Genomic DNA, 13,830 nt, shown 5'->3' with positions numbered 1-13,830 from the left:
GGCAGTGGACTGATCTTGGATAACATTTCTTGCTTTTTCGTTAAGATCAAACAAGACATAGTCCTATCTGTACCATGTCATATTTATATATCTACTTTTGATTATGTCTTGTTGTGCTGACAAAAACAGTTATGTAGGCATCTTCAGCAAGGTTTGTGGTTGGGCTGGATATCCGTTGGTATTTTTATTCTAAAAAAATACATCATAGAGAAAAAAACAAACTAAAGTAGGTAACCCAAGGAACATTTATTCTGTGATCACAGGTTGACAAAAAGTACAAAACTACTCAACAAGGAAATTTATAAAACAATTCAGGCAGGAAAGTTTTACTTAGAACTAGGTATATTCTTGATACAAATATTACTTGACTGCCTCACACTTGAAATCTTCCGTTATCAATTTTCATCCAAAGGCTCTGTCCTCATCACAGAATTTCTCAAATTGAATTGAGTAATTCTGAATGGTTGTCATGGGAAATACATTTAAATAAAAGAATTTATCCCTGTGGGGTGCCTAATTGAATGCTCCATTGCTCTTAATTAAATCTCCCTAAAGAGTTAAGTGGCTCTATAGCAAAAGTTTGTGAATCATTACACCCTCAGAGATCTGGGTTATATCTCTCAACTTATTCCTGAGACCCGATGCATTGAAAAGCACGGTTTGCCTCCTTTATTCGTCCAAAGCAGATTGCTACCAAAATCTGAGGAATGAAAAATTTCTGACAAATTTCCTTGCAGCAGGGACTGAAACCAGAAAATTTTAAGCAAACCATCCCGTCATGGGGACTTTGGACGTTAACATATTAACTGCCAAGACTTTCTTGTTCTCTGATGCCATTTGGCCAATACTGTCATTTTGGGATGAGCATCTTTTAAGCCACAGTTTGGTAGCTTCTAGAACTCCACTGACACTATCTGTCATCCTGCTGATTATTACTTTGGTGTCCCAAAACTGTATCACTATTGTCTCAATACACTTTCTGCATTTCTTACCAGTTTTCTGCTGGTGTTAACTTACCATAAGACAATGATGTTCTGAAACCATGTATCACAGTTTGCAATGTTGCAGACTTCCTGTCATAATTTACTTTTTAGATGGAAAACTGTTCTACATCAATTCTTAAAAACTTCCATGATTTTTGTGCTGTGGAAAGTAAATTCTGTGGAAACTTCAAGGAATGATGTTGATTAGTTCTCCTTTGAAAAAATAAAATGGGAACAGAGATTTTGGAACACCACAAACTAGACATGTCGTCTATGATTTTCACCGTCCCACTTCCTTATATCGTTTCTGTTGCCTTATGGGGCCATGAGACAATTCACTGGTAACTCTACAAGCTGACAGGGTAGTCGATGTGTTAAAGCAACATCAATATTTAAAAAATACTTTTGTAGACAAGTAGAAATAAAAAAAAATGTAAAATTGATCACTGATTGCTGAAAAACCCAGACACAGGATTTTTTTCAAAATAATCCTTGAGAACTGCTGGAAAAAATGATTGAAATTTAAACCGTACGCCCATTTGATCTTCGTCAGTTAGCATTTTTAGACCTGATTCCAACGCTTTTTTATCTGAATCATTTTGGCTCCTTTTTTTCAATATCTGAAACAAGATACACATAGTTAAGATAAAAGTATGGTACGGACATCTTGCTATCTCATCATAGAATCTAAGCAAAATCAAGGGTGAAGAAAATGCTAGAGTAAGCAAGAGTCAGTTCGCATGCGGCTTGAAAAAATTTTTTCATGAGGGTTTTTTTTTTTCAAAAGAAGATGAGAGCGAGAAATAAAAAACCAGAACAGCACACTGAATTTTGAAATTTTTGCGCTCAACACTTACTTATTGTTATTATTACGAAGAGAGGAAATTTTGGAGCTGGGATTGCAACTAAGTTTTGCTTTGAAGAAATGTTCGCACTAAATAAGTTTATGCACTTATTTGAGCAAGACAGAAGATCTGCCATTTTAATTCTTAAATTTATTATAATACAAAAATACAGGCATCCATCTTCTGTCTCAATCTGTAAATGCACAAACTTATTTGGTAAGGACTTTACTGCAATCATAAACGATCTGGGAAAAAATATAAATTGAATACACATCGTCTCATGTAAATTTTTCAGTTCTCCTCTAATTGAGAAGAAGAAAGCTGATCCTGAGCAAGAGCTTTTCACAAGGTTTTGAGATAAACAGCAAATATGCACGCACATTATTAAAACATTTGAAATACAAATGATTAACTTCTGTTTTTCTTCACTTTATTGAAGAATTTAGAAAGTTCCTAATTTTGACTGATTTTATTGTTAACTTTTCATTATGTTTTCCTATAATTAATCAGAATTTTTCAATTTGGAGAAGAAAAATGCATGATTTTGTGATCTGCAACAAAAAATTATACACATTAGAAGGATCCAGGAAATTTTTAATTAATGATGAACTTCTTCTAGAAAACTTGGAAAATTTCAGCAGAGATTTTCAAATATGGAATTTTGTAGGGGAAAAAAAAAAAAAAAAAAAAAAAAAAAAAAAAAAACTTTAAGATGATTTGGGTATTTCACAGGAAGAAATGAGAGCCAGACTGTAGAAAGCAACCAGCGTCATTGAACTTCCCACATTCCTGTTTCAACTTGACAAAAATTGGCTTCATTTTCTTACCTCGCATCGAATGTTGATTCCCATTCTCTGCAAAAAATCTCGTTGAGTTACAGGACCATAACTGATGACTCTTCCTTCCCCAACAACTGATCGGAGGTATGCAAAGTCTACATCTGCAGTCAGGTCAGCAGATCCTGGCGATTCCAGAGGGTGGATTTGCTTATGATTTTTGTAGGCCTGAAGAAATTAAACTACAGTAAAAAAGCTATTGACGGGAGGAATAGGTACAACTAGAGATTGCACAAGAAAAGAAAAATATTTTATTAAGTTTATGGTAAATATTTTTAAAATAATAAACTTTTGAACCTTCTTATAAGGAGTCAAAGGCTGGACATTTTTTACCTACGGTTTTTCCATTTACTTTGGCTAGTATATTTTCAGGTTTAATTCTTATGAAACTAGGGGGCTAAGTCCTCTGACCACTTCGCAGTCCAACTCCCTCAATGCGCTTTGAGCTTTGGGCATTATGCAATACGCGTTACTCTCATGATGGAGAAATTGCAGGTGTCTGAAATTTAGTGAATTTCATTTTAAGGTGAAACTTTTAGGAGAACTAAGTGTTTCTAAATTGAACAATTACTGTAGGATCTAAGATGGAAAAACCTAATCTACTAAAATACACGTCCTTAAATGGAAAATGCCGTCAGATGATATCTATTTTTCTAAAATTTCCCATCTCAGAAAAAGATGAAGAAAAATACTGCAACCTCCACTCATTGAGCACTCTCGGATGAAGCAATACAATTTTTTTGTGCAAATTCTCCGTTTTATACCTATTAAAGCGTAAGATAGGTGAAAAATGTAAAAATTCCAGAAGAGGGAGCGTCTACATATGTAAAGACTTATACTTATATGGAATAGAAATTGAAAAAGTTATCTCTAGTGTTCCCTGAGGAAAAATGACATGAACGAAGTTTTTTTTTCACATGGGCCTCATAAAAGCCTTTGACCCCTCTTAACTTAATGGAGGATACATGACACTGTAAACGGTAAAGATTTTGAGCCATTTTGTCACTTACCCGAAACGTATCTTTGCCATCACCATCATGACCATAATCTGCTACTAAGACGATTCCACCCTTCCTCCTTAAAAAAGTAGCAAGATAATCCATAATAACACCACTCTCAGGACTTACTTCAAAGTGGTCACGTTTTTCAGCTGGCTGAAAAAAGAAGAAGATTGTAGCTAGTTTTGACGGCACACACATGCATTTAAAAGGGTCCTGAAAATTGCCTACTACATTTAGGAGAAGGAAAATGAAGAAAATTAATACTTAGTGCCTAAAGAGGAGTGGGTGCAATCTATTTGAATGAACTACACTTTTCCCTCTACAGAGAGTCTCTTAAAACCTGCACCTAGTAAGACTTATATGCAGGCACTTACAGTTCAAGTCATGATCACTTTATTTACTGACTAGTTATCCACCTAAAAAGAGCTAGTAAAATGGAGATTGAAATCCTTCCATGACCCAACAACTCATTGTATATGCTTGCGGTGGATCTCTTTCCATCGGCCCAAAAGAGAATGCTGAGTAGAGATCCTGTCCTTGCGCTGATACTTCGCCATTTCCAAAAATTAGCGTTACTGGCTTACTTTAACTGCTATAAGGAAAATAACCAAGAAGTATAGACAACTTACTGTGATAAACATCTTGCAAGCTGGTGTTTCATTCCTTGAGATGATGAACCGTAGTTTATCCTCACTAGATCCATCTATATCAATCAGTATTTCTCGCCAGCCATTTTCAGTTTTCTGTGAAAATAAGGAGTACTTTGATTATTAAAGCTCTAGTCAGATTTAAGTCACTAATATTTTATCTAGCACCGTAAATTGAAATAGGGAGAGAAAAAATGTTATCTTGTCAAGAGGATTGATTCATTTACAATGCACTTAAATACAATAAGTCTCTGCCCCTTCGTTCCAAATTAGAAACAAACACTGGAAACTCTTAAGCTAAAATTAGGGACATAATTTTCAGCTACTCTTCAGATGAATGCAAGCCAACAAAAAGAAAGCATTTGATAAAAACATATAAAATATGCAGGTAGGTAATAATAAAATTGAAAAAAAAATCAAATGAACCTTAATGAGGAGGCAAGAAACATAGATTAATAAAAAGTCTGCAGCTCAAGTGACAGCTTTCGCTAGAAATACAATGTAAAATATTCTGCAGAGTAAAAAAAATTCTACTGGATTTTGTGACAAAGAAAAATGTTAAATACCACCTTTCCATACAATCATAAAAGCTGAAACAATAGTTCAGGAAATGGAATTGTACACGGTAGTTATGCACTTTACTTTTGAGGGATACAGGAAGTAATTACTTGAAATTTGTGAATAGGTAAGGCATCGAAGAATTCATGGGCGACGACTAGAGAAAATTGATGAGGAACATCTTGAAGTGAATTATACCAGAAAACAGGAACAGAATCTTTCATAAGACCTTTTTGATAATGGATATCTGTATTCGTGTTGCAGCGCTCTACACTTTGGCACAGCAACTTTCCCTGCAGTTGACTTAAATGTGGGCTGACTTCCACCAGTCGCACAGACATGTCCTTGTTTGCACCAAACTTTCGGAAAACCTAAAAATAAAAGGAATAAAATAACACAAAAAAGGAACTTTATTCTTTTGAATAATGTTTGATGCTTGAATAAAAAAACTGGCCGGAGAAAGAGAAAAATAAGAAAAATGAGCAGAGAAGGACGTAAGACTTGGATTAGGTAAGTATATACACGTCTTTTGAACATGAGATTTCCATTCTGAAAAAAATACTTATTTTAGTGAGGCAGTCACTGCACAGACCTACGTCTTAATGATTCAATTTGGTATGAAATTAGACCCAACTTGTTCTCTATGATATGCTTGTTCAACACATTGTTTTACCATTAGTGCAGTTGTTGTACTTGTTGTAATTAATTTATCTAACTTAGGTAACTTTGTTTTACCCATATCATATTTAATGTTCCATAAAATGATGGCTAGACTTTTTGAAATTTACGATCCTGTATACTTTTTTTCTTACCTGTAGTTTTAATCGATTTCCTGTTTATATTACTCTATTTTTAAGTGTCACTGAATTTGGATGTTTGAATTTTGATGGTCTCTTTACTTTACACCATTTTAATTCAGGAAGTTCGACAAAAGAAAATATGTGCTAATTGGTCCTTCCAAATCCACTGTAGCTTTCAGCCACGAGATTGCAGCAGCTTTACACTTCAGTTAAAAAATCTTGAAGAAAGAATAATGATGAAGGCTTAACGACATTGAGCATCACATGCATTCATAAAATTTCCTTACCCTCAGTATGTCATCCAACATTGTGCCTCTTCCAGGGCCAAGCTCGACGATTTGAAATGGTTTTGGACAGCCCAATTTTTGCCATTCGCTTAGGAGCCAGACAGCTATCATCTGAAAACAGCAGAGATTTAATGTTATTCTGCACAAGAAATACTCGAATAGCTGAGACAAAGAAACATTCAACAGGAAGAAGGGACTATGTCCATTCAATGTTGCAATTATAAGAGCACAGGGATAAAGGATTTTGTTCTGCTAGGATCGCATTTTAAAACCGTATCCACACACATCATTTAATTAGAATATCTGTTTAAGGACTTCATTAGTTGATTCAAATTCTGGAGAGAGGCAGTGTAAGGTTGTTTGCGCTCCCCCGCTTAGCACCAGCTGAAGTAGCTAGGGCGTTAGGTTGCTCTCGAAATTTCCTGATTTTTCCCCATGAATTCATTAACTTTACCAGGTGACCGTAAATTCCTCGACTTTTAGTTCACCAGACTGCCAGAGACCCTGAGAGATCCATTCGCTGCCATTTCAAGATGCGGGTCTGCGGAAAGGAAAGAGTAAGTTAAGATGGTAGCCAGTAGAACTTGATCAAGACAAATTGTTGATACTCCTAGGCATTGACAGTCCTGTTTACTAATACCTATTTTTGATCAATGACAGGCAGCACATTAGCTGTCTTTTATTTCGTCTACAGGATTTTTTGCGGACCGCGGACGATCGGTGATTTTCGTAGATACTTCAGAGAGCCAATCATAGCGAGGTAGGTGTTTGACCGCTGGAGGGCGCCACTGCATTGTGTTTATGTGTACCTGATTCTGATAATACTGGGTGTGAAGCTTGCCATAGTGAAGCATCTAATAAAAACTTTCTTAGGAGTGCTCGATAAAAATTTTCGAAAACGAAATAAGATGAGAAATTTGGGCATAAATGCCAACACATTTCAAATGACAACCAATAAATGAATAAAACCGTAATTATTGGATAGTTATAAAATCCTGAATTGTTTCAACAGATATGAAAGTTCGAAGATCATGGGTCAAAATACAAATAGAGACTAAAAAGGATTGACAAATGACAAAATAGAAGGGCACGTGAAGAAGACAGAAGAAGATGATATAGTCGAGAGGTTAGGGTTTCGTCCGCGGTCTACGATCTGCGAACTCCAGACCTCGCAGATGGCCGCGGACCGCAAACGTCTGCAGGTGTCCGCATCCAGGCGAATTCTTGTGTCCGCTTCGCATCCTCGAAATTTAGCCCCGCCCACTCCAAATCATCCGCAAAATAATAAAAGACGATTGCAGACGCCTGCGGACCGCGAAGTGTCCGCTGCAGACGAAATAAAAGACGGCTATTAAAGCATCGATAGATACAAGACCAGAAGGCTAGGTCAACTTAAGGACACAGTTCTCGGACCGGTCACTGCCATCAATCAGTAAAAGACAATCATTTAGGCAACAGATACCAATGATTCCATGGACAAGGTCCAATTTATTTGTGTACTTCTGCCAATAATTCTGTGAAAATGTACTTACCTCACCAAATAACTGACTGATTTCGGGTGAGGTTGTGAAATCTCCTTTTCCACCGAAAACATCCGAATGCATGTAATAACCTCCGATTGGATCAGTTAAGATTGACTTCATATACTCAGCAACCGTTAAAGGCCCTTTGATCAAAATTTTTGTTTTAATATCTTGAAAAACTGACTGTCTTCGAACAATGTTCCGAGCTTCACCTAACTCATCTTTTGGACTGTGGGTAGAAAAGTTAAGGCAATGTTTCATTCCACGTTCAACATTAGTAGAGCAAACATTAACTAAGAACTTGTGAGTGGATCTAATAAATTTCCCGTTCATATTTGCATTTAATATAATAAAGCAAGGAAAATGCTCACGACACTATCTTATCACTTATCACTACCACATGGTCTCCTGAGACATAAACATCAACATAACCTCAACCCACTTTGAAGTCATGAATCGTGCGTGCGGGTAGGACGAAGATGAAGCGTAAAGACTTTCATGAATGGCATTTTTTCTCCGAGAAATAAGTATGTTCATCAAAAATAGATTGGTCTTGTTTAACTCTTTATCTCTTTAATCATTTCAGACAAGGAAAATGAGTCCATTCAATTGGACTGCAACTTTACTAGATGAGATTGCGTTGGAGGGTCTGGATGGCATAACTTTTCAAGGTGCGTAACAACATTTTGTGACTGATTCCTCATCTTTTGATGAATAGATTGTTATTCTGTCTCAAATCTTGTGTTTGTGTGCCGGATGTTTCTCGTTAGCGATGCTCTAAAATTGTTGCTTTCAGTTTATTTTATCAAAGGAGAACGAACCAACCCTGCTCATAATTTTCACAGAATATCCTCACAAATGAATGAAAAGAAAAATCAGGTCGGAGAAACGACGATGAGCATTATCTAGTTTAGGAAATAATTGTAATGCAAAGCTCGCACCAAACTGAGGTATGTGTCATTGCAGTTTCATTCTTGATGATTACTCCATACCTGTGGAAGTCATCAAGTATTAGCCACCAAGGATACTTATTTTCTGCTAAGATTGCTCCTTCGTTTGCGAGACATTGCACACTTCTCTCAGCACATGAACACTCAGTCTGAAAGCATTTTGATGGTGAAACCACCACACCTTGTATCTCGTTTGCAGTGTTATAAAATCTCCGCTCCCATTTAAATTTTTTTGAAGGGGAAGAAATCAATATCATTCCTTGAAGTTTTCACAGAGTTTTCATTCAAATCATGGATGTTTACAAGCATTGACGTTGAGTAGTATACCATTCAAAAAATAAAGTATGACTGGAAATCTGCAATGTTGCGATCTAAGCTACGTGGTCTGGTAATTTCACTGCCGATTTTGTTTGTGATGCTGTTGGTCAGTATATGTCCTGGAAAGGCTATTTTGTGGATGTAAGTACCATGAAATGGCAATAATTTTCAATCATAGCAATTAAAGCAAATTTTTACAGAAGTGTTGGTTGATTCCACTCATGCAACAATAATAAAAGGAGGTAAAACGATGTAATTTTGGCAGATCATCCTGTCAGGCTTCTTGCATATTTTCTCTTTTCCGTGTTAAACTTACACAATCATTATCACTAGCATTTTTCTAGTTAAATCTTTTTAATGAAACGTTCTGCTTTCAAACATTTTAGCGCTATGGCTTCGCTTGGAAAAGAGCAGATCTCCTTTTTTCGGCCAACCGTTGAGTGAACCGTTGAAAAATTTTGTGTGGAATGCAGCAGTCAAATTCAAAGATGTCCAGTTTTTTGAGCTTCCTGAACCTCGACCTCCGCTGATTCTTTTTGACTGGTTCTGTGAGAATGAAAACAGTGAGGTAAGTTATTTGCATGATTCCCGGAAGAAACCAAGGGAAACTAAAGCATGAGTAGAATTTTTTGTCCCAATCCTAGGTTCAGTTTAGTAAGTACGTATTGCTAGAGGCAGTCTCTTAACTGACCCACAGTGAAGAGACCCCCCCCCTCCTCTATTTGGAAATACATGTACACTATCATAATTTTTTCTACAAATAGTGATTAAAAATCAAATCCAAATACCCTGAGTACTCGCAAAGTTATTGGGATTACAAGTGAAAATCTGCCATTTCTGACGTTTTAAGAGGTATACAAAATGAGGTAAAACTACCAGACAAAGTATCTCTTTTGTGGTGTTTATAAGTACCTGCTCTCATCTTATTATTTTAAAGGAGAGCAAATTAATATCATTCCTTGAATTTTTCACAGAGTTATACTCTACAGAGAAAAAAAATTAAGGAAGTTTTCAAGGATTGATGTTGAGTAGTTTTCATTTGAAAAATAAAGTATGACAGGAAGTTTGCAACGTTACAAACCAAGTTTCGTTGTCTAGTACTTTCACAGTCGAAAAGTTATTTGCATCCGCAAACTCATTAAAACACTTAAAAGTACCATGAAATTTATTTGTTTAGGTATTTATTTATTTATTCATTCATACACAGATGATAACAAATTAATAGAGAAAAACAATTACATTAGCACACTTGCCTAGAACTTAGCTCCTGTGGCAAGTTTAAGCATATTATACTAATAAAGATCAGAACCAGTTTCTACAAATAAAAAACAGAAACAGATATGAAGAAAATAAAATTTAAAAAGTTAATATGAGTTGAGAGCCCATGATTCAAGGCTCTGATCAATAACTAGCTTGATTATGAAGTACCATCAAATTGATAGCAAAAGCATGAACAAATCATAAGAGTTTAAAAAGTATACAAAGTGCATTGCTATCTGAAACAAGGTTACTCTCTGCCAAAAGCACCACAAAAAGTTTTATATACCAAAGAAATAACGAAACAATTTGAACTGCTCTGCTAAACATATCGACGGCGTAAGTCTGCAATCACATATCTCGTTTGCGGTGTTTGAAAATCTCCGCCTCTATGTTATTTTTTTAAAGAAGGACAAATTGACTTCATTCCTTGAAGCTTTTGTAGAATTTTCTTCGCACAGAGAAGCAAAGTCACGACAGTTTTAAAGGATTTCTGTTGAATAGTTTTCTGTTTAAAAGATACAGGAAGTCTGTGACGTCGCAAACCGAATTATGTGATTGCCGACTTACACCGTTGATATGTAAATATGTAAACTTATTAATATGTCTTTTGCAAGTTAAAGAATTTAGTGGTTTTTTTATTTTTAAATTAACATTTCAATATTTTGACTGCACTGTAGCTGCAGATAGAGCCACCCGAGCAAATTTACAAACACTATGCCATTGATGATACAGATACGGGCATAATGGGCTCTTGTCCTACGTATGCAACCAGGGTGGATGTGTCCACTGAGGCCCGAAAAATGACTTTGGACGAAGCTTTCAACAGGTGAGAAAGTTGAGATTATCTCTCTCGGAAGATGGAATTTTATGAGATTTTAGAAAGAGTAGAATCTCCTGGAAGCACCATTGCTTTACTTCTCTATTCCTCTGTAGGTTATCAGAGCTTGTTTAAACTTTCTGATGGCTATTGCTGAGAGCTTGCAAAGCAATTGACATATACCTATTTTCAACGCTTATTTAATTAAAGACAGTCCAGTCCCTCAAATTTTGCATAAAAACTTACCAGTCCTGGTTAAGAAAATAAAGGTTCTGCAATCATTGAGGCCTGTTCAAGTATGACGGAAGATACTCAGGGATCTGAATTTGTCTTACAAGCTCCAAGAAAGGGAGAGGATTGAGCTCAGTCTCATGTAAGACTCCCTTTTTCAAAAGAAAAATAATATTTTCTGTGATGAAATTTTTACCAGCTATTTTTCAGACTTTCTACGTTATTTTCTTAAATGTTGGGAAGGAGGAGGGGTCAGGCCTGTCTTACATAATTCAGAGAGGAGGTTGAGAGATTTTCTTGAGACATTGTCCACTAAAATACATTTGGGTTTTTTCGTAATGACCTACCTCTGGAGTTTTCAATTTTTTATATTTTCAAGACTAAGAAGCCAAAACCTTATAATCACTGCCGGTTTTTTTCTCTACATGATTAATTAGAAACTTGCACCGAAAATATTTTCACTGAATATCTATTGATTTTTATCATTTTTTTCTGTTCTTTACTTTTTTCACCTCTTACAGTTGGTTTTTTGCGTTCCAAGGCACTCAGTTGATGTTGTGCTTTGATTTTTCTTGGCATTATCATTTTATTTACTGTTTAATTTTGAGGCTTATTATCCAGAAAACAATGAGTATAATATTACTTATTTTTGTGACCTGAATATCAAGCAACAGGGGCTAAAAAGTAATCAAATTGTAATTTGATTAGCGTAAAACAGCATAAGAGAGTTTTCATCAATGCCATATTGTGAGAGAATTTTCCAATATTGATGCTATGTTTTATTAAGATGTCTTTTCTTTTCTATTCTCTCCTCAAAATTTCTAATCAGTACTTCAAAATACACAAACACTTTTCTGAGCTGTAACAAAATAAAGTAACAATCCTGCACACAGTGTAAATAACAGCCTTAATCATTTCACTAATCTATTTTCATATGTATATTTTTTAAGCTTTTGATCAAGAAGATGTCCTTTAATGATTAAACAAATGGTCAGAAATACATTAAGTATGCTACCTCAAAATTCTAACTTTAACCACCTGGTAATATAATTTTCTAATCATCATGACCGTCAACATTTTGCAGGTGGGGTCAGAAATTGGTCATAGTTGCCAGCCAAGAAGTACGTTACAATGCCCTTGTCGCACCATCTGTAGATCCCTTCATGGACTTATTCAGCATACCATTTTGTATGCTTGAGCGGATCGGTCGGAGCAGATATGGCGGTGAGATCACCAACTCTAAGCATAGTCTTCAAGGCATGGGTCTAGATCCAAAGAACATCTTTTATCACCGGAAGTATTTATCAAAACGTAAACTGATATGTAAACAGGTGCGCTTTTACTTATTCTTGTACTTTCTCCAAGATTCTACTTTTTTTAGGATAAAGGACTGCAGTCTTAAATTGATTAAAAAAAATTTTTGTACTGCAAAATTAATTTAAGTTTAAAGCTTTCTCCATGTGCGCACTCTCTTGTGACCTTTGGTCAAAATACCTCATTTATTGCATTACAACTAGATTGACAAACCAGTTTTAGCCCAGATAAAACTGATTTGTCAAAGTCAAAAGTGAGAGAAGAAAAATTCTGAGTGTTCGAAGTTCATCAGAGGTTTGCGTAGAGACATGAAACATGCCACCCTGTCTCCGATACCACTGATTTAATTGGAGGATCATTTTAGAGATCTCTTGACAAAAAGAGACTCAGAGTCTCACGATAATAGCATGGAAAAGAGAACTGCAAATAACTTGGAGATCCCCATTGCTGGTGCAATTTAAGCAGTCAAAATTTTGAAGAGGGACAGAAATCTTGAATTGATGAAGCCTCATCATTGAAAATGTCTGAAGATAGTACTATTTCTCTTTCAGAAACAAGTCTAAAATAAGAGAAATATGTACCAGAAATAAATAATCGCCAGTAGGTGTTCATATCTAAATTAATCTGAGCACTTTATTTGCCCCCAGTATTTTTTTGTGTCATCTGGGTCAAATTTTGTGACTGGAAATGGGAACCTACTTCATTTACCAAGATTTTATGTAGAATACGAATCTCGCATGCTGTTTTACCTAAATGTGGCGGTAGAACACTTGAAAAAAATGCCCAACTACACTGACACTGCGTTGAGCATCATAAAAATCATTGGGAACACTCGGTATCGAAAGAGACTTTTCAAATCCCAAGAATTTTCTCAGCTGATCTCCTCTGAAACGGTAAGTTTGTTTTTTATTTTTTTTTTTTAGAGTTAGCAGCAGGAAGTAAAATTCAATATTCAGCCCCCTGGGGTAGTTTTTTTTACTCCAAGCTACCGAACATAGAACTGGCCAAGTCAGTTGATATTATAAAAATTTCAAAGGCATTATACTTGATATCCAGTAGCAAGGGTCTTTTAAATAGTTTGTTAAAAAATATCTTGTATGTTTTAACAGATTATGAGCATCATTTTTAAATAGCTAAAAACTACAATTTCATCCCTAACTCACAAAAGGAGGAGTTGCGTTTTGGGCCTTTTCCGGCCCCACCTGGATTTTGCTAAATGTTTCATATTTTCAAAGTACTAGTTTTAGGTAGACTCTGTGCCAAATATTAGACCAAACGGAGCCCATGCAAGGGCGCAGCAGCGCCTCACACCCAAAATCCTGGAATCGAAAAACAATTATTTTCGTCGACTTTTTCGACTGTAATCACTCTTCCAGCACATGATTCTTATGTATTTTTTTGCGTACTTTTCGTTTCTGGCCTTTTTAAAGGCCTCCGATAAATTTTAAGGGGCCTTATGG

The 13,830-nt window shown here is 35.7% G+C and overlaps 2 protein-coding genes across 2 annotated transcripts in view; one reads left to right on the top strand and one right to left on the bottom strand.

Moving 5' to 3' along the window:
- Positions 1-227: 227 nt before the first annotated feature.
- Positions 228-7,966, bottom strand: LOC109032024 (protein arginine methyltransferase NDUFAF7, mitochondrial). Its single transcript, XM_019043918.2, has 7 exons — positions 7,490-7,966; positions 5,958-6,068; positions 4,981-5,241; positions 4,295-4,408; positions 3,675-3,818; positions 2,656-2,832; positions 228-1,603 (listed from the first exon to the last, which is right to left on the bottom strand). The coding sequence occupies exons 1-7, from the start codon at positions 7,811-7,813 to the stop codon at positions 1,427-1,429; spliced, it is 1,308 nt and encodes a 435-aa protein (XP_018899463.2). The 5' UTR covers positions 7,814-7,966; the 3' UTR covers positions 228-1,426.
- Positions 7,967-8,009: 43 nt separating this feature from the next.
- The window catches only part of LOC109032014 (general transcription factor 3C polypeptide 1), a 36,909-nt gene continuing 31,088 nt past the window's right edge, over positions 8,010-13,830 (top strand). The window contains exons 1-5 of the mRNA XM_019043899.2: positions 8,010-8,151; positions 9,135-9,316; positions 10,686-10,834; positions 12,141-12,387; positions 13,018-13,263. Of these exons, the coding sequence (XP_018899444.2) occupies positions 8,076-8,151; positions 9,135-9,316; positions 10,686-10,834; positions 12,141-12,387; positions 13,018-13,263 (900 nt within the window). The 5' untranslated portion in view covers positions 8,010-8,075. The remainder of the gene's footprint in view (positions 8,152-9,134; positions 9,317-10,685; positions 10,835-12,140; positions 12,388-13,017; positions 13,264-13,830) is intronic.

Source organism: Bemisia tabaci, chromosome 5, assembly GCF_918797505.1.
Source record: "Bemisia tabaci chromosome 5, PGI_BMITA_v3".
Taxonomy (NCBI): Eukaryota; Metazoa; Arthropoda; class Insecta; order Hemiptera; family Aleyrodidae; genus Bemisia; species Bemisia tabaci.
Note: the sequence above shows the minus strand (reverse complement) of the source record. Positions and strands in the feature narration are given on the sequence as shown.